We start from the raw sequence: 23,314 nt of genomic DNA on the forward strand, positions 1-23,314 counted from the left end.
ATTGTCTTATTTCATTTAGCTTTTGGAGTTCTTTTTTAAATTTAGTCAAGCATTTATTCATATCCTCTTTAATTTCATTGATCATTCTTATAGTCATTTCTTTGAACTGAGATTTCATTTAGTTCACTGCCATTAGTGTTTGTTACTGTGGACTTGTTGAGTTTTGTAAGAATCATGTTCCCTTTTTTTTTTTATTTCTGTGTTTCTGTGTTGGAATTGCATGTCTAAGGCCAAGTTGTTGGTTGGAAATTTTAATCTCCTGCAGTCTTTTGATCTTTTGTGTGTGAGTGTGTATGTGGTGCTGGGGTTTGAACTCAGGGCTTTGTGCTTGCTAGGCAGGCATATGGGTCAGAGGAGCTAGATGATGACATATTCTCTCTCCACCTCTACGTTCAAGGTGATATAAAAATGACCTACCAAAAGAACCCAGCCCCTTTTTTTTCCTCTTTCCTCATCTGGCAGAACGGTGACTCCCCATTCTATCTCACCCCATTCACGTGTTTTGCTTGGAATCCTCACACCAGAACACAAGGACCAAGGTCTTCTGGAAACACCATTTGCCAGTCACTCTGACTGCTGATATCAATGCTTATAGACCCTGCCCAGCAGTCCACTTTCCTAATGGGAGGAGACTGAGGAAATAATGTGATTCAGCTAGGGGTCCTTAACCTGCTTGGCAGCAAACCTATGCTGGGATGGCAGTTCCCAGTGGCAGACCTCAGTGCTTTCAGACTCTGATCAGCAGTTTGCCTCCCTGTTGGAGTGGGAGAGGCTGTGGAAATCACATAATTTGGAAGGCTTGGGCTCTGAAGCCTCAGCTTCACCTGGTACTGAGCACATACTGGAATACAGTTCTCAGGGGGCAAGTCTCAGTGCTTTCAAGCCCTGCCTGACAGAGTTCACCTCCATGTGGTGAGGAGCAGGAGGCTGAATACTATGCTAATCACAGACTCAGTGCTTTGGTTCTGCTGTGAGCCTCAGGCAATTGTACTGGCTCCTTGCCAGGAAGGGCAGGGCTGCCAACCGCTGCTCCCTTTTCTGCCTGATTTCCTGCTGCTCAAGCTTCTCTAAAGGACTTTGTCAGATTTGTTCTCTCTCCACAACCACCTTTGTTGGCCATCTTCTACCCAGAAATTGTGGCAGGATGTCCAAAGACTACCTGAGTCATGATCATTCCTTGTTTTCAAGCCCCCAGAGTATCTCAGTTTTAAACAGTAGGTCCTTTCTCAAAAAGACATCTTGCTATAGCCCTCTGTGATAAGGGGAGGGACAGAATGTCTTTTTTCACTGAGGCTAGCTAGCCTTCCACACAAGAACAGTCAATCAGTCACAGTCTCACAAAATCCCTATGCTGGGTTTTAGGTTTTCAGGAGGTATGAGCTTGAATTGCCAGTCTGTCAGCAAAGTCATCTGGTTTACCTTGTGATGGCATCTTCAGCCTCCTCTACCCTGTCCTGGGGAGCCAGGGATGGGCCTGGATCTCTAACCTGCTGCCTCAGTTTCTTCATGCTTTTCTGCTGTCTGGCACTTACTTCATGATTTCTGATGCTCTTCCTATCTTTCTCTCTTAATAATAAAGTCTCTCTTATGTTACCTGACTCTTGTCATTCAGAGTCAAAACGATGGATGCTTCTAATCTGCCCTATTGCCCCCTCTTGGGCACATGACAGTTTTGATGCTAACTTAGGAGTCATACATTGCTTCTTTAGCATAAGAAATTATGAAATCACGTTCACATTGAAGAGGAAGATACCTTGAAACAGGGTTGTAAAACATGGTAAACTGTCAATTAAAAGCTGTAACCTCGGACAGAGCTGTGAGGAATTGCTCATTAGAGCCATGCAAAAGTTCGGGACCGAGATGAAAGGCACCATGCAGAGATAATCACCCATTCCTGCCTTTCTTTGTCTCCACTTATAAATAAACTTTCCAAAGCAGGACTCCCCTGCTGTTCTTATCTAAACCTTAGGTCTCTAACCCACTACTAGCCCTACTTTATGGGAGAGCACATTCCTTGTAACCTGATGCCCTTTTGTTTTTTTTTTTGAAATTTGGTCCACAAATTCATTTAACGGGTTATAAATTTAAAAGCTGCAAGAAAAAGAGGAAGTGGGAGTCCCTAACCCTAACATGTTGCAATTACTAAAGAGACATACATGCATATTTTGCTCACAGAAGGACAAGCTTTTTATAAAAGAGACAGTCTTTTTAATAAATCAAAGAACTAGCTGATACCCTTCTTTGTTTTGTGAGCACCATAATAACTAAGATGAAGTTAAACCTGAATTCACTGTCTACTCTTGTGATAAAAATAAAAAAAAATAAAAAATTTTCGTACTATCTATTTCCTAACATTGAGATGTAATTTTGAAAGATTCAAATTGCCTTAAAAGGGGGTTGTGATAGCAGCTATCAAAGCAATATTCAAGCGTGATTTCAAGGATGCTTTCAGATTTAAGGTTAACGTTCTTTGTCAAAAATCTTCATAACATCATCAAAAACTTCATCAACAGATTTAGAAGCATCTATTTTCTTAACTTTCCCCATTTCTTCATACAGGTCAATAATTGGCTTGGTTGACTGAAGGTAAGTCTGAATTCTCTTTTCCAAGCTTTCTCTGTTGTCATCACTCCTACCACTACTCTTTCCCCTCTCAAGACATCATTCAATAGTGATCTCATTATTACAGTCAAAAAACAGAACAAAAGATACATCTGCCTTCCCATCCATGGTCTTGTTCCAACCTTGAAGGTTGTCTTGATTTCTCGGAAACCCATCAATCAAAAATTTGTTCTTCTGAGCATTGACAGCCATTGTCTGATCCATTTCCCTCTTTAATAAACTGATGGTTATCTCAACTGGCACAATCTCTCCATCTTTCATGCACTTTTCAATGAGTTCACCTTATTGTGAATCCGGGTTCTTTCTTTCATCACGAAGAAGCTCTCCTGCAGAAAGGTGTGTGTAGCCGTATTTCTCTGCGCGCGGGGCCCAATGGTTGGCCCTCTGGAACCCTCTCCCAGCCCACTCTTGAGACGCATACGGTCCCCAAAATATAAGGAAAGTGGGGTGCAGAAACAAAGAAGCCCCGAGCAGCGCCCCTCAGCGGGGCGGGATGCCGAAGACCCCCCCCCCCCGCCCCGTGAATCCTTTGTTTAGGGCTCAGACACAGGTATATGTCTGGGCCTGCTGGCCTAAAATTAAAATCTGAGTTCTCCACTCCTCCGAGTGTCGCTTGGTTTCTCCTCTGACTATATTGCCACAACAACATAATTTTTTATATTTATGAGGCAAAAATCTCAATTATGTTAAAAATCTCAGATACTAGCCAGGTGTTAGTGGCTCACGCCTATGATCCTAGCTGCTCAGGATGTAGAGATCAGGAGGATCATGGTTGAAGCCAGCCCTGGGCAAATAACTTTGCAAGACCCTATCTTGAAAAACACCATCACAAAAAAGGGCTGGTGGACTGGTTCAAGATCAAATCCTAGTTCTGCAAAAACAAACAAACAAAACCAAAAAAACCCCAAAACCCTCAGATATTATATGGCTAAGAAAAAAACTAATTTTAAGTGCCTTCCCTAAGAATGATATGATGCCATAAGACAGTTTGTTAGCTGGGCACCGGTGGCTCATGCCTGTAATCCCAATTACTCAGGAGGCAGTGGTCAGGAGGACTGCGGTTCAAAGCCAGCCTGGGAAAACAGTTCGCAAGACCCTATCTCAAAAAACCCTTTGCAAAAAAAAGGGCTGGCAGAAAGGATCAAGGTGCAAGCCCTGAGTTCAAACCCTAGTACCATACACACAAAAATAAGCCAGTTTCTTGTGCATCTGTGGGATGCAGTGCGTTGTGGGATTTGAAGGTGGAGGATAACTCATGGGAGAGGCAATAATATCATTATTAGTTCAAGTCCTGCAATCTCAATATCAGGGGTCTACATCAGCCAAAGTTAAATGACTAAATCTTAAGCCACCCCTGAAATCTGAATATGTACTATACCCAACTTTTACTTTTACTCATGGATAAATTAGTATTGTTTTTTTGATTACACAGTTGGTTTGACTTTAATTGATGTTATAAGAAAGGGCATTCCACAGGAAGGTGAAGATGACTCATTCAATATCATATATGCAGCATTACTGAAGAGATTAATTTTACATTTTCTACCGTTAGAAAAAGATCTGAATTTTACCATTGCTCCAAATTTGAATTTAAGACAAAATCATGCCCATTAGCCTAGTGACATTCTAGAATAAGAAAGTCTTGGGCTGTGGTTGTAGATCAGTGGTGGTGTGCTTGCTGAGCATGCACGAGACCCTATGTTCTATCCCCACCACAGGCAAAAAATGTCTCGCTTAGTCTGGTACCAAATAACGTTATAGATGTGTAGACTGTAACCATTATTTCAATGATTAGTGGAACTAGCACTAAAGAAGGTGAATGGTTCATTTATGAATTTTTAGATAGTTGAATTATATTTTAAAGTGTTGAAAATTTCTTTTTAGAGGCTTTTTATGTAATTTCTTCTAATTTGTCTTATTAAATGTGTTACCAGGACCATAGTTTGCTTCATTTGGGTGTTACTATGAACATCAAATATCACAGTGATGTTCTTCCTATGATGTAAAGAGCTATTTATCCTATAAAATATAGTTCTATACTAGGTAACTTTTTTGTTACATAGAGTTTATGTTGCTATGGCATGTGAGCACCAGTCTCCAAAGTGCAATATGAGAGAAGCATAATGACTACTTAATAGGTTTTTTTTGTTTTTGACAGGGTCTTGCTATGTAGCAGAGGCTGGCCTTGAATTTTCCCCCTTTCTGAGCCTCTACCATACCCAGTGTAATTATTTTTATTTCCTCCTTTTTATTTTTAGTATATATATATATATATATATATATATTTTTTTTTTTTTTTTTTTTTTTGTCTTTTCTTTTTTGGTGCTGGGATTGAACCCAGGGCCTCACGCATGCTAGGCAAGCATTGTACCACCAAGCTACATCCCAGCCCCTATTTTTAGTATATTTAATATTAATTTTATAGATACAGTAGACCCATGGTATCCATGAGTATTTAGTTCCAAGGAGATCACTATTAAGGAAATACCATGAATGTTCATGATGTACAGAGTTCAGTATTATACTGTAGACGCTTGATTCATTTTTCCTATAATGCTGTACAACTTCCACTAAAGACATGCCATCTTTCAACAAATCTAAAATTTTGGGGCTGGTGGAATGGCTCAGGTGGTAGAGTGCCTGCCTAGTAAGTGTGAGGCCCTGAGTTCAAACCCCACTGCTAGTAAAAAAATAAAGTTTTCACTTGATCACTTAAATTAAGCACATGAATTTTTACCCTGCTTTTTTGGGAGGTATATTTTTACAAAATTAAGTGGAGTGTAGGAAATTAAGGTCAGGGAAATACTCAGTAGATCACACAATTATTTAAACACAACTGACAACATGGGGCTAAGAGTTTCTCCATATCCACTGAGCTATGTAATGCACGCACAGGAATCAAAAACTTGTTTTTGAAATCTCTTTTGAGATTGGCAGCACTGGTGTTTGAACTCAGGGCTTCATGTTTGGGCACAGACACATGCTCAAGAGAGGCCTAGTCTGGCTTCAGATTCAGGCTGTACCAGGTGGGTGCACAGACCCTCAGTAGACCCTATGTGAGAGGAGCAGATGTATATGTGCAGACACAGCTCCTAACAGGACACTGCTGCCTGCTTAAAGACATGTACATAGCCATCAGCAACATGTACTGAGCCCGGCTCAGAGCTGGGCCCTCTATCTCATCTCCTGGAAGCCCTGGTCTGGGGAAACTTACAACTCAAGCTTCCTCCCATGCTCTCTTCTTCCCAGAGTTCACCTCCTACTCTGATGTTGCAAATCTCCCAGCATGTGTTGGGATTCAGGGTGGCCACTTCTTGCCCACTCAGACCACCAGCTCCTCCTCAGAGAAGGCAGCCTTGAAAAAATGGGCCCCGAAGGGCCACATTTTTTGGGAAGGGGCTTGTTAGGTAGGCACTCTTACCGCTTGACCCACTCCGCCAGACCCCTTTTGATATTTTTAATTTACTTTTTTTTACCTTGCTTGGTCAAAACTACATATAATAAATATATGAATAAGGCAGGCTTACTGAATAGTGTTAAGAACGGCAGTGAAGAAGACATCCAGCTTCAGGCTGGAGGATACTCCTTTAATTTTTTCTTGTATGCACGTTTTTTGTTTGTTTGCAGTATTGTAGATTGAACCCAGGGCCTCGTGCACTACCACTTTAGCTGCATCCTTAGCCCTTTTGTTTTTGAGATTGGGTCTTGCTAACTTTTGCCTGGGCTGGCTGTGAACTCACGCTCCTCCTGCTTCCACCTCTGAAGTAGCTGGTATTATGGTAACTGATAAGCACCACCATGCCCGGCTTCAGACCCTTATGTCAAATGTCTAGTTTTTTAAAGTTAACTTCATGTGTGGCTGGGCTGATTGGTTAGGATTTATGCTTTTTTCCCTTTAAGCGTTTCTGTGTTTTCTACATTTCCTACAGAGAGCACGTAGTAGTTTTGTAACTGGCGAAAAAGATTAAAATTGCTACTTAATAATAGTCGTTGGGCTGGAGGAATGGCTCAAGTGGTAGAGTGCCTGCCCAGCCCTTTTTTGTGTTGGGTAATTTTGAGATAGGGTCTTTTTAACTATTTGCCCAGGCTGGCTTCGAACTATGATCTTCCTGATCTCTGCCTCCTGGGTAGCTAAGATTACATTCATGAGCCATTGGCACCTGGCTGCTTCAGTTCTTTTGGAGATGGGGTCCTGCAAACTATTTGCCTGGACTGGCTTCAAACTGCAATCCTTCCCATGTATCAAGGATTAGAGGTGTGAGCCCCCAGTACCCGGCTCCTATTTGTTCTATTTCTCTGGAAAATCCTAATAAACCAGGCAACGAGTGATCTACTTTCTGTCTATATAGATTAGTTTGCATTTTCTAGAATTCTACATAATTGGAGTTGCTAATGCTGTGTTAATGTTAGAACCTCCTTCTTCAGTTGTTTGGCTGCTTCTGTTCTCATCACCAGCACACAAGTTGTGCTACCCCGAGGCAGAGCCTCTGTCTGCAAGTCTGTGATTCACCTTCCCCTCACTCCAACTCTACGCTTGACGCCACCTTCCCTATTACTAGCTGTGTCTGAATGTTTGCACCTCTCTTAAAATTCATATGTTGAATCTTAATAACCAATGCGATAATATTAGGTGGTAAGGCATTTGGGAGGTGATTAGCTCAATAAGGAGGAGTCCATATGAATATCAGTGCTTTTCCAAAAGAGGCCCCCGATTGCTGCCGTGTGTGGACACAGGTAGAAGGCTCTACCAATGAACCAGAAAGCTGTCACCAGGTACTGCATTGCCAGTGACTTGATTTTGACTTCCCCATTTCTCCAACAATGGAGAATAAATTTCTGTTGTTTATATCCCACCCTGTTTTTGGTATTGTATCGCAGCTGTAACAACATAAGACACTACTGTTCTTTTCCCTATTTACTATGGCCACGAAGGAATCAAAGATTTAGCTGATTTCCTTTTCTGCAACTCCCTGGCTGTGACTTTCCCAGTTTCTCTTCCTGTAATTGGCTAATGAATACTACAGTCTCAATTCCTGAGTGGAAATTCTTCAGTTACAGCCCAATCACACATATGAAGCAAGTGGAGATTCAGATCCTGCCCCATCTAAATTTACCAGCACTAAACAGGCAGATTCTGGTTATTCCCACTTCTCTCTCTCTCTGTAAGAGAAACACATGCCAGGGGGCTGGAAGGTTCTTTCTGTATAAAGTTGCAAATACAGGTTTCAGCATATTTATTTTGGAAATCCAAATGTTAACTCTATTTAAAATTTTATTGTTGTACAAAATAGAATCAAACACAAAATGGATTAATTCTAAAATATTATTTCTGATTATCAGCCTTTTTAAGGTCTCATTAAAAGAAGTTACCTTAGCCTACTTTAAACAAAATCAACTAATCCATATTTGAAATATGTGTCATTTCATCTTTAATATCCTTAATCTCAGCTTGAACTACTGTTAAATTAGATATTTTTTCATTTAAGAAAGCAATTTCTTTCTCTCTTTGTAGTAAGTCAGTACCCAGCCTTCCAATGCGTAGTGTTAAATCACTTATCAATGGTTCCAAACGGGAAAAGTCCTTCTTCAGATTATACACCTTTGGCTTTAGGTCATTTACAAAAGTCACTGTCTTCAGAACTTTGGCTCTGTCACTTTCTAACCTTAAAAATCTATCTGCATGCTTGTTGAAATTGGTTTCAAGCTCAGATAGTGTCTTCTTAACAGAGTTAATTCTTTGTGAATTTTCAGATGCTGTCTTTCGGAGTGCTGTCGTTCGGTCAATGCTACTTGAGAGAAGATCACCTATGTTTTTTACTGTATTTTTTTCTACTTCTTCTATTTTATTGTCTAGCTCTTGTACAGAATCCGTTAAGGATGTTACATCAGTTACTAAACCTGAAATACGTCGTACATCTGTTTTAACAGTTGTAATCTTGAGACCAACATCTCTTGCCATGGAAGTTGTACTTTGGTCTACTTTTGCAATTTCTTGAGAAAGAGTTGTCAAATTGTCATTCAATATATTTTGTTTTTCAGTTATCCTGTTGGACCAAGTTTTCACCTCATAAATTTCCGCCTGTACATGCTTTAGATGAGCAATTATTTCAAAAGATTTCAGTTGTTCCAGGAGAGCTTCACATTTCTGATACTGCAAGAAAATATACCACAACGATTAAGTTCATCAAAAGCTTAACATTAATTCAAGTTGCTCCAGTAACCCCCCAGAAAAAAAGCCCCTCCTTTCCTTTATGGCTGGTGGAGTGGCTCAAGTGGTAGAATACCTGCTTGGCAAGTCTGAGGCCCTGAGTTCAAACCCCAGTACTGTTAAAAAAACCCCTCAATTTAAATTTTATATGTTATTTTTAACTACAACTTTACTGCTTTTGGAAAACATATGGCAAAAGATGGCCTTTAAAAGTAACAACCAGGGCTGGAGGTGTGGCCGAATTGGTAGAGTGACTGCCTAGCAAGCACAAAGCCCTGAGTTCAAATCTTGTACTGGCAAAAGAAAAAACAAAACAAAACAGAGCCTTGGGCTGGGATGTAGTTCAGAGGTAGCATGTGCTGGGTTTGATCCAGCACTGCAAAACAAACAAAAATTAGAGAAAAGAGCTTTTAGAATAATTTAAGCATATTACAAATGAATAAGGAAGGAAAAGACTCAGGAAATTTCATAAAATGTTTCTGGAAATTACATTTTTTGGTTATTATTTTTGTACCATTGGCCCTCTGTACAGAAGCAAAATGTACTAAGGGAAGAGGAAGTCTCCAGATAAGCTTTGTTGTAGTCATGTTGAGAGAAGACAACATGACTTCTCTCTCTCCCTCTTTTTTTTTTTTTCCCAACTTTTTTGTTTTGTTTTGGAGACAGGTCTTGCTATGTTCCCACAGTGGTCTTGAATTGCTCTGCTGGCAATTTTCAAGTATATAATGCATTATTATTAGCTATAGTCACCATGTTATACAGCAGATCTCCAGATATTCATCCTACCTAACTGAAACTTGGTACTCTGTGACCAGCATTGTCCTAGTTCCCTGCCTCATGCCCGTTTAATTTCTGGTAACCGCTATTGTACTCTGTTTCTATGAGTTTGGCTCTTAGATTCCACATTTTTAGATAACACAGTATTTGTCTTTCTGTGCCTAGCTTATTTTACTTAATAATAATGCCTTCCTGGTTCATTCTTGTTGTTCCAAATGACAGAAATTCCTTCTTTATAAAGTCCAAACAGTATTCCCTTATTATACATAATATATATACATATATATGTGTGTATATATATATGTATGTATATATATATATATATATATATATATATATATATATATATATATATATATATATATATTCACATTCTCCTTATCTGTTCATCCATTGATGGACACTTAATTTATTGAGAATGCTGCTGCAAAAAAAAAGGAAAGGAAAGGAAAAAAAGGAAGAATAATGCTGGAAAGAACATGGGAATGCAGATATCTTTTTTACTATTGACTTCATTTTCTTTGATTACATAGCCAAAAGTAGAAAAGAAAAAGAAAAAAAAAATGGAATTGTTCCTTACACAAAGGTTCTATTTTTAATTTTTTGAGAAACCTCCCTACTGTTTCCCATAATGGCTGTACTAATTTACATTCTCACCAACATTGTACAATGTTGTTTTGTACAGGGATGTTTTTTCTCACATCCTTGCTAACATTTGTTATCTTTTATCTTTTTTGTAACAGACATTCTAATAGGTATGACGTGTTATCTCATTGTAGTTTTAAATTTTCATTTCCCTGGTGATTAGTAGTGTTGAATATTTTTCATATACCTGTTGACCAATTATATATCTTCTTTTGAGAAAGACCTACTTAGGTTCATTGCCCATTCTTTTTATCATTGCCCATTTTTTAATTGGGTTGTTCATTTTCTTGCTATTGAGCTGCTTCAGTTTCTTATATATTTTGGGTATTAGCCCCTTAATCAGATGTATGATTTGCAAATATTTTCTCCCATTCCATAGATTGTTTTTAGTTTGATGCAATCTCTCTCTCTCTCTCTCTCTCTCTCTCTGTTAATAGCAGTTTTGGGGAAGTTAAATGCTTTATTGTTCTTTCAATATTTGAAATTTTATTGCATTATTGGTTAATGAAATGAAAAAAGGGAAAATTAAAGTGCTGATCACAGTGCTGTGCAGGTCTCATAAACAATATAAAGTTGAAGTTGAAACAGAAATGAGAACGGTCAGGTGAGACTGTTTAGCTCCAATCAGAAGATTAAGACTGTGGACCATGTACTTATCTTTGAAGAAAAGTAAAGAACCAATACAAAATGCTAGAAATACATTGTCAAAGCCTATGCTCAACGGCAGATAAATACTTAGATTATTCTGAAAAGGGAACCCCATTTGTAAATGTCTAAGTCAATTATTTGACTTTTGCACACTTAACTTTCAGCTTGTTTTCTAGGAAAGCATTATGTTTTAAAGCAGAAGACTGTACCAGTAGTACAGTACTACAGTAGTAGTTCTTACTGGTAGTAAGAAGACTTACTACCAGTAGTAAGGCAGTTTGATTTAACAACTTTAATGTGCTATGGTATGTGCAAGTTTAACTAAGAACAGATTGCTTTTAGGGAGCTTGTAACTTAGTTTTGGAAGTAGAATGTCAAATGAATTATTTAAAATTTGGAAAAAAAAGGAATATAAAAGGAACTATGATCTGGGCGCTGGTGGCTCACACCTGTAATCCTAGCTACGCAGGAGGCAGAGATCAGGAGGATTGTGGTTTCAATCCAATCTCAGGCAAATAGTTCAGTGAGACCTTATCTTAAAAATACCCAACACAAAAAGGGACTGGTGGAGGGTCTCAGGAGTAGTGTCTGCCTAGCAAGTGTGAGGCCCTGAGTTCAAATCCCAGTACTGCCAAAACCAAAACAAAACAAAACAACTATGCAGGCTGGAATAATTTTCACAAAATAAGATAAGCAGTTTAATCTAAAGACATCAATTTTTTTCCAAAATAATTGTGTATTTCTTCAATATGTTTCTTATGGGTTATCTTTGGCTTACTCAGATAACCTTTTGAGATTATTTTAACATAAACTTAATTTTATTTTGTGAAAATAAAATTATAATACGCTCAATATTATCATTCCTACTTAAACTCAGGGCTTTGTGCTTGCAAAGCAGGCATTCTACTGCTTGAGTCACACCTCCAGTCCCAGAATACTATTTTGATGGCCAATCTAAAAAGCAGTGACATTGTCGCAAAAGAGTTATAATGGGCTGCTGAAATGTGGCAGGAGAACTATTAATTCAAGGTAGCAATTCCCCTTCCTTGCCCTATCATGTATGTTTGGTTTCAAAGTATATATGTTAGGGACTGGAGGGGTGGCTCAAGTGGTCGAGTGCTTGCTTTGCAAGTGCAAAACCCCGAGTTCAAACCCCAGCCCCACCCAAAATAAAATGCATTCAAAATAAATGTTAGGATTTTTCTCCTTAATAGCTTCATACTACATTAACTACTGGTATAGTTGGTGGCCTAAAATGTGTTTTTTGGTACAGCAGTTAGCTTGTGAAAATATTCTGAGTATGATATTAAGGAGTAGCCACAAACAGGAAGGAAATCAAGTAGAAATTGCAAAACCATGTTTTATTTTTAAGGAGAATCTTTTGCAAAATAGGAATAGATGGCTTATTTTTAACCATTTCATTCCAGATTGCCATTTATTAATGTATTTATTTTGGTAGAATAGATGTAGTTTAATCGCATCACACAATTAAGACACCTCAGAAAGGGCTTATCTTAATAAAAGGATCAGATCATTAAGAAGCTGCTTTGCTTTACTTGTAGCTTATAAAGGCAATTTATCATGAACTTCTAAAGTAGAAACTCAACACAATGTGGTAATAGTCTAGAAATTGTTAAGTTCCTTTTTCCCCCCTCTGGAGTTGGGGATTGAATCTAGGGCCTTGTACAAGTTAGACAGGTATTCTACTGCTGAGCTACATTCCCAGCCCTAAAATACAACTGAATTATTTAAAAAAATTAGTTAGGGCTTATTTTTCTAGGGTGGATGGATGAGTTAGAGAATCTACCAGTAGCTCAAGAGATGGCAACAGTAATTTGAATATTTACTAAATTCCAATTATCTATGCAAGGTACTAATTCAATGTTCTGTAATGGTTCAGGGAAATGATCTCTAGGTCCAATAAGCTTTCCAAAATCTTTGCTAAAGGATCTCTCAATACTACTAAAGGATCCTCCTGATCCTCCTGAGTAGCTAGGTTTACAGGCATGAGGGGGTGGAGATTGAATCTGGGGCCTCAGAAATGCTAGGCGAGCACTCTTATCCATTGAGCTATGCCCTCAGCTCCCTATCCTCCATTCCCCCACTTTTTTTTTTTTTTTTTTGCGGTGCTGGGGATTGAGCTCAGGGCCTTGCATAATATGTGGGGCAAGTGCTTTTACCACTGAGCTACATCCCTTGACCCCCCTCTGGTTTTTGAGACAGGATCTTGCTATGTAGCCCAGGCTGGCCTGGAGCTCCTGGTGTAGTCCAGGCTGCCTTCAAACTCGCAGTCCTCCTGCAGAAGATGCCCCAGTGCCAGGATCACAGGCCTGGGCCACCATGTCAGGCTCTTGGCTCTACTTGTTGATTCCTTCTTAGGCCCAAAGCCCAAACAATTTTAGAGCAGTTAACAGGTTTTGAGGAATTTCAGTCTTGCTTAATGGTGACATGATAAGAGAATACATTTAACTGAATTATTGCTTTCTCAACTGTCAGGAAAGATCTACAGACAGATTTCTAGTGTTATTTTTTTTTTCCTCCCCTGGTTGAGCAGTGGCAGAATGAATTAAATGGTGGGAGGTCCTCAGTCTCCAGAGTTGGACAGACCTACCAGTGTTTGCAGGGTTTCTAATTTTGTTAAGCCTCAATTTCTTTATTTGTAAAATGGCCTAACAGTTAAAAAGCTGGAGTGAGGAACAGTGATAACACATGTAAAGTGCCTGGCGTGTGGCTGACATATGGTAGATACTCAATATATGGAGCTATTAAGATGACAACCATTAATGTGCATCTCATAGAAATGTTTGGCACACAGTAGGTGACAAATGTTAGTTCTTTTCTGCTGAAAGCTGGGATGGAGCATCATGATTTGTATTAAATTAATAGTTCATGGTTGAATTGAAACAAATAGATGCTGGATGAATTTGCAGAGCTTTTGTCAACTGTGCAAATATGAAATAAGTCTGTAAAGCAGTGACGGTTTCTGTGGTGAATTTACACATCATTATTGTATAATGACATCACATCAAACTTTGAGTTATTGGTTCATAAAACGGGCTACAGTTAAAGATTAAAAATAATACCATTAACTTTGTGTCTTCAGGTTTAGTTTTCTATGGAGGCATAATGACTAATCAACATTTTTCATTATAAAATAGAAAAGTATATTAATCAACAGCTTCTAATCATCAGGCAAAATTTAAGGAAATATTACTATAAACATATTTTTAAACTTTGCATCCAAAAGTTCAAAACTAATTAGGTGCTTGTTGTGTAAAGCTGTTCTATTTGTGCTAAAACTCTTTAAAAAACAGTACTCTCTATAATAAATTGGTATAAAATTTATTATCAATTACAAAGATACAAAAATGTGTCTTTGGATATTGGCTTTTTCCTTTTTTTTTTTTTTTTCATTTTTCTTTTATTATTCATATGTGCATACAAGGCTTGGTTCATTTCTCCCCCCTGCCCCCACCCCCTCCCTTACCACCCACTCCACCCCCTCCCACTCCCCCCCCTCAATACCCAGCAGAAACTATTTTGCCCTTATCTCTAATTTTGTTGTAGAGAGAGTATAAGCAATAATAGGAAGGAACAAGGGGTTTTGCTGGTTGAGATAAGGATAGCTATACAGGGCATTGACTCACATTGATTTCCTGTGCGTGGGTGTTACCTTCTAGGTTAATTCTTTTTGATCTAACCTTTTCTCTAGTTCCTGGTCCCCTTTTCCTATTGGCCTCAGTTGCTTTAAGGTGTCTGCTTTAGTTTCTCTGCATTAAGGGCAACAAATGCTAGCTAGTTTTTTAGGTGTCTTACCTATCCTCACCCCTCCCTTGTGTGCTCTCGCTTTTATCATGTGCTCATAGTCCAATACCCTTGTTGTGTTTGCCCTTGATCTAATGTCCACATATGAGGGAGAACATACGATTTTTGGTTTTTTGAGCCAGGCTAACCTCACTCAGAATGATGTTCTCCAATTCCATCCATTTACCAGCGAATGATAACATTTCGTTCTTCTTCATGGCTGCATAAAATTCCATTGTGTATAGATACCACATTTTCTTAATCCATTCGTCAGTGCTGGGACATCTTGGCTGTTTCCATAACTTGGCTATTGTGAATAGTGCCGCAATAAACATGGATGTGCAGGTGCCTCTGGAGTAACAGTCTTTTGGGTATATCCCCAAGAGTGGTATTGCTGGATCAAATGGTAGATCGATGTCCAGCTTTTTAAGTAGCCTCCAAATTTTTTTCCAGAGTGGTTGTACTAGTCTACATTCCCACCAACAGTGTAAGAGGGTTCCTTTTTCCCCGCATCCTCGCCAACACCTGTTGTTGGTGGTGTTGCTGATGATGGCTATTCTAACAGGGGTGAGGTGGAATCTTAGTGTGGTTTTAATTTGCATTTCCTTTATTGCTAGAGATGGTGAGCATTTTTTCATGTGTTTTCTGGCCATTTGAATTTCTTCTTTTGAGAAAGTTCTGTTTAGTTCACATGCCCATTTCTTTATTGGTTCATTAGTTTTGGGAGAATTTAGTTTTTTAAGTTCCCTGTATATTCTGGTTATCAGTCCTTTGTCTGATGTATAATTGGCAAATATTTTCTCCCACTCTGTGGGTGTTCTCTTCAGTTTAGAGACCATTTCTTTTGATGAACAGAAGCTTTTTAGTTTATTATTTAATTTATTATCAATTACAATACAAAAATGTGTCTTTGGATATTGGCTTTTTCCTTAAACACTAGAAAAAGAGTCACATGCTGTGAGGTACACCTGTAATCCCAGCTTTAAAGGAGGCTGAGAAGGAGGATGGCAAGTTTGAGGCCAGCCTAGGCTACATAGAGAGTCCTGTCTCAAAAGAAAAAGAAAAAGAAAAACAACATAATTTATTATTAATACATGGGGAAATTTTCAAAACTACATGTATCTGTGTTAACTAAAAGAAAATTCCAGCACTTGGGAGGTTAAAACTGGAGGGTCATGGGTTTGAGGCCAGCTTGGAGTACATAGTGAGACCCTGTCCGAAAAACAAGAAAATTCAAAACAAACAAAAAAGAAATAAAAGACATATAAACATACTTAAATCTCTCCAATGACAACTTTTTAAATAGGAAAGCACCTTAGTAAAGGAATATACAGGACTATTTCAATAGTTTTCTCGTGTAATATTTGCAGAAGTGCTGTTTCTATTTCCCTTACGTTGGCATAGAACATGATGTCCACTTTGATTTCATTTATTCTCAGTAACCATTACTAAGGCTGATACAAACAAACTCATAATAAAGTTATATCAAAACTCATAATAAAGTTATATCAAATTTTGCCATAGGCAAAAGAGTATAAAAGATCACATCTGGGAGATTCCAAGATGGCGGCTAGAGGGAGGAAGCAGAAAGTGAGCCTCCTATAGTAAAATCTTGGAGAGACGCTGGAGACACACTTTGCAGGCAAAATCACCGAGCAGAGGCAAAACTTTGACCCCTCCACACCCCAGCCGGGGCAGAGAATCTCCACTTCACGTTAAACGGAGAAACAAGGAGGGCCCCGGGGCCGCCAGTCGCCTGCGCCCAGACAGCTTGGGAAGACGCGGACAAGGTGAGTTGTGTGGTACCGCGTTACTCCCACAGACAACCCTGGGCCAGAGCAGCATAGCCCCCTGGACAGACTGACCTCCACCTGGGGAAAAAAGAGAAACTGACTCATAAGCAATAAGAACAATAAAGACATGTGGGAAAGAGGGTGGGGCACACTGAGCGCCGAAGATTGGGGTAAGGGAATCCTTCCCGGAACTGTAAATAAACGAGCCAGGCAGGCAGGAGAGGCTCTGGTGGGAGTGGGGGCACGCACCCAGCAACCAGGAGTGGGAAAGCTTGTGAGAGTGGCAGAGGAGGAAAACTCCACAGGAGAGGAGGGAAGACCCACTTCCAACATGAACTGTAAACAAACATGGTGGCTGGCAGGAGCAGCAGCACCACCCAGTAATCAGGAGCAGGAAAGCTCGTAAAAGTGGCAGTGGGAGGAAAACTGCACAGGAGAGGGGGGAAGACCCACTGCCCACATGAACTGTAAATAAACATGCAGGCCTGAGAAAGCGGGTGCAGTGTCACCTTTCCCAGTGTGCTTGGAAAGGGGAAAGCTTGTAGCAGAGGCTCACGCACAGGAAAACTCTGAGTAAACAAAGCCTGCGGGGCCAGGTGAGTGCTAAGCTCACCCCAGAGATCTGCATAATTAAAGCATCCAGCAACAGCAGGCTGACAGCAGCGGGCAGGCAAGCCACAGCCGCAGATACCATTCTCAGAACTGTCTCCAGATTCTTTTTTTTTCTCTTTTTCTCCCTACCTTTGATGAGAGAACAACTGAATTACACCTGCATGCTGAAAAACTTACTGAAACTGTATTGCATTTGAACGTGGGATACTTGGTGGGGTTTTTGTGTGTGTGTGTGTGTGTGTGTGTGTGTGTGTGTGTAGTTTTGTTCTACTTTATGCGTCCCCTTTGATGAGACAACTACAGAATAACATCTGAGGCACCATCTCCAGGATTGGAGACTGAGACGGACCCCCAAATTAAGTCTGAAACTTCATTGCATTTGAACTTGGAGGTTTTTTGGTTTTTAATTTTCTATTTTTCATTTTATTTTATTTTAATATATAGATATTTCTTTCATTTACTTATTTATTTTTATTCTTATCTTTATTCTTTTTTTTATTTTCAATCCTCTCTCTGTCTCTCTAACGCCTGTTCAGCTTACTGTCGATTAGCACACTAATGCTCCGTTTATACCTTTGAAACTTTCTTGTCTGATTCCTTGTTCTGTTTTCTCCTTCTTGTCTGTTTATTTGTTTTTCCCTTTTCTTTAACTTCTTGCTTTCCATCTCCGCTCACCCTTTCATTCTAAATATTACCATTGTTATTATTAAAAGCTAGAAAATACTTAATTGCACACAGTACAGGGACAGTAACAACACCAAAGACAATGATGGGAAGACAGAAAAAAACAGGGAAACCAGTTTCTCCACAGCAAAAAAATTAGTACAGGAACCAGAGGGGAATGAAGAAAACAGATACTCAGATCCAGACTCCAACAAAATGAAGATAAACTATGCCAAAGGACCCAATGAAGCCTACAAGAATAATTTAAAAGAAGACATACTACAGGTACTCAATGAGAATTTTATAGAGATGATACTGGATAGGGTCAACCAAAATGTACAGGAGACACTCAAAAAATTCCAAGACAACAAAAACAGAATTTGAAAAAGCAAAAGAAGAAATAAAGGAAACCATAGAAGCACTGTATAAACACCAAAGTGAAAGAGAGAACACGATGAATAACAGATAAATGAACTCAGGACAAAAATAGACAACATTAAAGAGGAAACCACCCAGGATATGGAAAACCTCAGAAAAAAGAACGAAACAGAACTGCAAAACAAAATGGAAGGCCAATCCAGCAGAATAGAACAAACAGAAGACAGAATCTCAGAACTTGAAGATGAAATGGTAATTAAAGGAAAAACCGAAGAACTATTAATTAAACAACACAAGACCTGTAAAAAGAAAATGCAAGAACTCACCAACTCCATCAAAGACCAAACCTGAGAATCATGGGCATCAAAGAAGAAGAGGTGCAAGCGAAGGGAACGCGTAATATATTTAACAAAATAATAACGGGAAATTTCCCAAATCTAGAGAAAGATATTCCCATAAAGATGCAAGAGGCCTCCAGGACACCAAACAGAACGACCCCATGACATATCATCATTAAAACAACAAGTTCAGAAACTAGGGAAAGAATATTGAAGGCTGCAAGAGAGAAAAAACAAGTAACATACAAAGGTAAACCCATCAAAATCACAGCAGACTTCTCAACAGAACCATTAAAAGCAAGAAGAACGTGGGGTGAGATCTTCCGGGCACTGAATGAAAATAACTTCAACCCCAGGATACTCTACCCAGCAAAACTATCATTCAAAATAGATGGAGCAATAAAAGTCTTCCATGATAAGCAGACACTGAAACAATATGTGACCACAAAGCCACCACTACAAAAGATTCTGCAAGGGATTCTGCACACAGAAAGTGAAACCCAACTTAACCATGAAAACACAGGCAGCACCAAACCATAGGAAAAGAAAAAGCAAGACAGTAGAGAGTAACCTCAACTTAGGTACACATAATCAAACCTTCAAACAACTAAGACAACTAAATGGCAGGAATCACCACATACCTATCAGTACTAACACTTAATGTTAATGGACTTAATTCACTCATCAAAAGGCACTGCTTGATGAAATGGATTAAAAGGGAAGATCCAACAATTTGTTGCTTACAGGAGACCCATCTCACTGACAGAAATAAGCATAGGCTTAGGATGAAAGGCTGGAAGAAGATTTACCAAGCCAATGGCCCCCCAAAACAGGCAGGAGTAGCAATACTTATCTTTGGCAAAGTAGACTTCAAACCTACATTGATAAATGAGAAAAAGAAGGACATTCCATACTAATAAAAGGGGAAACAGACCACAAGGAAATAATAATCATCAACCTGTATGCACCCAATGTCAATGCACCCAATTTCATCAAACATATCCTGAAAGACCTAAAAGCATATATTAACGCCAACACAGTGGTTGTGGGAGACTTTAACACCCCATTATCATCAATAGATAGGTCATCCAAACAAAAAATCAATAAAGAAATCCAAGATCTAAAATATACAATACATTAAATGAACCTAGTTGATGTCTACAGAACATTTTATCCAACTTCTACACAATATACATTCTTCTCAGCAGCCCATGGAAACTTCTCCAAAATAGATCATATCCTAGGGCACAAAGCAAGTCTCAGCAAATATAAGAAAATAGAAATTATTATTTTTTTTTCATTTTTCTTTTATTATTCATATGTGCATACAAGGCTTGGTTTATTTCTCCCCCCTGCCCCCACCCCCTCCGTTACCACCCACTCCACCCCCTCCCGCTCCCCCCCTCAATACCCAGCAGAAACTATTTTGCCCTTATCTCTAATTTTGTTGTAGAGAGAGTATAAGCAATAATAGGAAGGAACAAGGGGTTTTGCTGGTTGAGATAAGGATAGCTATACAGGGCATTGACTCACATTGATTTCCTGTGCATGGGTGTTACCTTCTAGGTTAATTCTTTTTAATCTAACCTTTTCTCTAGTTCCTGGTCCCCTTTTCCTATTGGCCTCAGTTGCTTTAAGGTGTCTGCTTTAGTAAGAAAATAGAAATTATACCATGCATACTATCTGATCACAATGCAGTAAAAGTAGAACTCAACAACAAAAGTAAAGACAAAAAACATGCAAACAGCTGGAAACTAAATAACTCATTACTTAATGAACAATGGATCATTGATGAAATAAAAGAGGAAATTAAAAAGTTCCTGGAAGTCAATAAAAATGAAAACACAACCTACTGGAACCTATGGGACACAGAAAAGGCAGTCCTGAGAGGAAAGTTTATAGCCATGAGTGCATATATTAAAGAGACTGAAAGATCCCAAATCAATGACCTAATGATACATCTCAAACTAATCACCTGAATAGACCTGTAACACAAAATGATATTGAAGCAGCAATCAAGAGTCTCCCCAAAAAGAAAAGTCCAGGACCTGATGGATTCTCTGCTGAATTCTATCAGACCTTTAAAGAAGAACTGATACCAAACCTCCTTAAACTGTTCCACGAAATAGAAAGGGAAGGAAAACTGCCAAACACATTTTATGAAGCCACTATTACACTTATCCCAAAACCAGGCAAAGACACCTCCAAAAAGGAGAACTATAGGCCAATCTCCTTAATGAACATTGATGCAAAAATCCTCAACAAAATAATGGCAAACTGAATTCAACAACACATCAAAAAGATTATTCACCATGACCAAGTAGGCTTCATCCCAGGGATGCAGGGGTGGTTCAACATACGAAAATCAATAAACGCAATAAACCACATTAACAGAAGCAAAGACAAAAACCACTTGATCATCTCAATAGATGCAGAAAAAGCCTTTGATAAGATCCAACATCATTTCATGATAAAAGCTCTAAGAAAACTAGGAATAGAAGGAAAGTTCCTCAACATTATAAAAGCTATATATGACAAACCTACAGCCAGCATTATACTTAACGGAGAAAAACTGAAACCATTCCCTCTAAAATCAGGAACCAGACAAGGATGCCCACTATCTCCACTCCTATTCAACATAGTACTGGAATTCCTAGCCAGAGCAATTAGGCAAGAAGAAGGAATAAAAGGAATGCAAATAGGTAAAGAAACTGTCAAAATATCCCTATTTGCAGTCGACATGATCCTATATCTTAAAGACCCAAAAAACTCTACTCAGAAGCTCCTAGACACCATCAATAGTTACAGCAAGGTAGCAGGATATAAAATCAACATAGAAAAATCATTAGCATTTCTATACACTAACAATGAGCAAACTGAAAAAGAATGTATGAAAACAATTCCATTTACAATAGCCTCAAAAAAAAATCAAATCCCTAGGTGTAAACCTAACAAAAGATGTGAATGACCTCTACAAGGAAAACTATACACTTCTGAAGAAAGAGACTGATGAAGACTATAGAAAGTGGAGAGATCTCCCATGCTCATGGATTGGTAGAATCAACATAGTAAAAATGTCGATACTCCCAAAAGTAATCTACATGTTTAATGCAATTCCCGTCAAAATTCCAATGACATTCATTAAAGAGATTGAAAAATCTACTGTTAAATTTATATGGAAACACAAGAGGCCACGAATAGCCAAGGCAATACTCATTCAAAAGAACAATGCTGGAGGTATCACAATACCTGACTTCAAACTATATTACAAAGCAATAACAATAAAAACAGCATGGTACTGGCACAAAAACAGACATGAAGACCAGTGGAACAGAATAGAGGACCCAGATATGAAGCCACACAACTATAACCAACTTGTCTTTGACAGAGGTGCTAAAAATATATGATGGAGAAATAGCAGCCTCTTCAACAAAAACTGCTGGGAAAACTGGTTAGCAGTCTGCAAAAAACTGAAACTAGATCCATGTATATCACCCTATACCAATATTAACTCAAAATGGATCAAGGATCTTAATATCAGACCCCAAACTCTAAAGTTGATGCAGGAAAGAGTAGGAAATACTCTGGAGTTAGTAGGTATAGGTAAGAACTTTCTCAATGAAACCCCAGCAGCACAGCAACTAAGAGACAGCATAGATAAATGGGACCTCATAAAACTAAAAAGCTTCTGTTCATCAAAAGAAATGGTCTCTAAACTGAAGAGAACACCCACAGAGTGGGAGAAAATATTTGCCAACTATACATCAGACAAAGGACTGATAACCAGAATATACAGGGAACTTAAAAAACTAAATTCTCCCAAAACCGATGAACAAATAAAGAAATGGGCATGTGAACTAAACAGAACTTTCTCAAAAGAAGAAATTCAAATGGCCAGAAAACACATGAAAAAATGCTCATCATCTCTAGCAATAAAGGAAATGCAAATTAAAACCACGCTAAGATTCCACCTCACCCCTGTCAGAATAGCCATCATTAGCAACACCACCAACAGGTGTTGGCGAGGATGCGGGGGAAAAAGGAACCCTCTTACACTGTTGGTGGGAATGTAGACTAGTACAACCACTCTTGAAAAAAATTTGGAGGCTACTTAAAAAGCTGGACATCGATCTATCATTTGATCCAGCAATACCACTCTTGGGGATATACCCAAAAGACTGTTACTCCAGAGGCACCTGCACATCCATGTTTATTGCGGCACTATTCACAATAGCCAAGTTATGGAAACAGCCAAGATGCCCCACCACTGACGAATGGATTAAGAAAATGTGGTATCTATACACAATGGAATTTTATGCAGCCATGAAGAAGAATGAAATGTTATCATTCGCTGGTAAATGGATGGAATTGGAGAACATCATTCTGAGTGAGGTTAGCCTGGCTCAAAAAACCAAAAATCGTATGTTCTCCCTCATATGTGGACATTAGATCAAGGGCAAACACAACAAGGGGATTGGACTTTGAGCACATGATAAAAGCGAGAGCACACAAGGGAGGGGTGAGGATAGGTAAGACACCTAAAAAACTAGCTAGCATTTGTTGCCCTTAACGCAGAGAAACTAAAGCAGATACCTTAAAGCAACTGAGGCCAATAGGAAAAGGGGACCAGAAACTAGAGAAAAGGTTAGATCAAAAAGAATTAACCTAGAAGGTAACACCCACGCACAGATAATCAATGTGAGTCAATGCCTGTATAGCTATCCTTATCTCAACCCCCAAAAACCCTTGTTCCTTCCTATTATTGCTTATACTCTCTCTACAACAAAATTAGAAATAAGGGCAAAATAGTTTCTGCTGGGTATTGA

General features: G+C 38.9%; 1 protein-coding gene and 1 pseudogene across 1 annotated transcript in view; both read right to left on the reverse strand.

Moving 5' to 3' along the window:
• Positions 1-2,024: 2,024 nt before the first annotated feature.
• On the reverse strand, positions 2,025-6,422 carry LOC109695805 (UMP-CMP kinase-like; annotated as a pseudogene).
• Positions 6,423-7,841: 1,419 nt separating this feature from the next.
• Positions 7,842-23,314, reverse strand: part of Ikbip (IKBKB interacting protein) — a 36,810-nt gene continuing 21,337 nt past the window's right edge. The window contains exon 3 of the mRNA XM_074084178.1: positions 7,842-8,773. Within this exon, the coding sequence (XP_073940279.1) occupies positions 8,018-8,773 (756 nt within the window). The 3' untranslated portion in view covers positions 7,842-8,017. The remainder of the gene's footprint in view (positions 8,774-23,314) is intronic.

Source organism: Castor canadensis, chromosome 8, assembly GCF_047511655.1.
Source record: "Castor canadensis chromosome 8, mCasCan1.hap1v2, whole genome shotgun sequence".
In the NCBI taxonomy this organism is placed as follows: domain Eukaryota; kingdom Metazoa; phylum Chordata; class Mammalia; order Rodentia; family Castoridae; genus Castor; species Castor canadensis.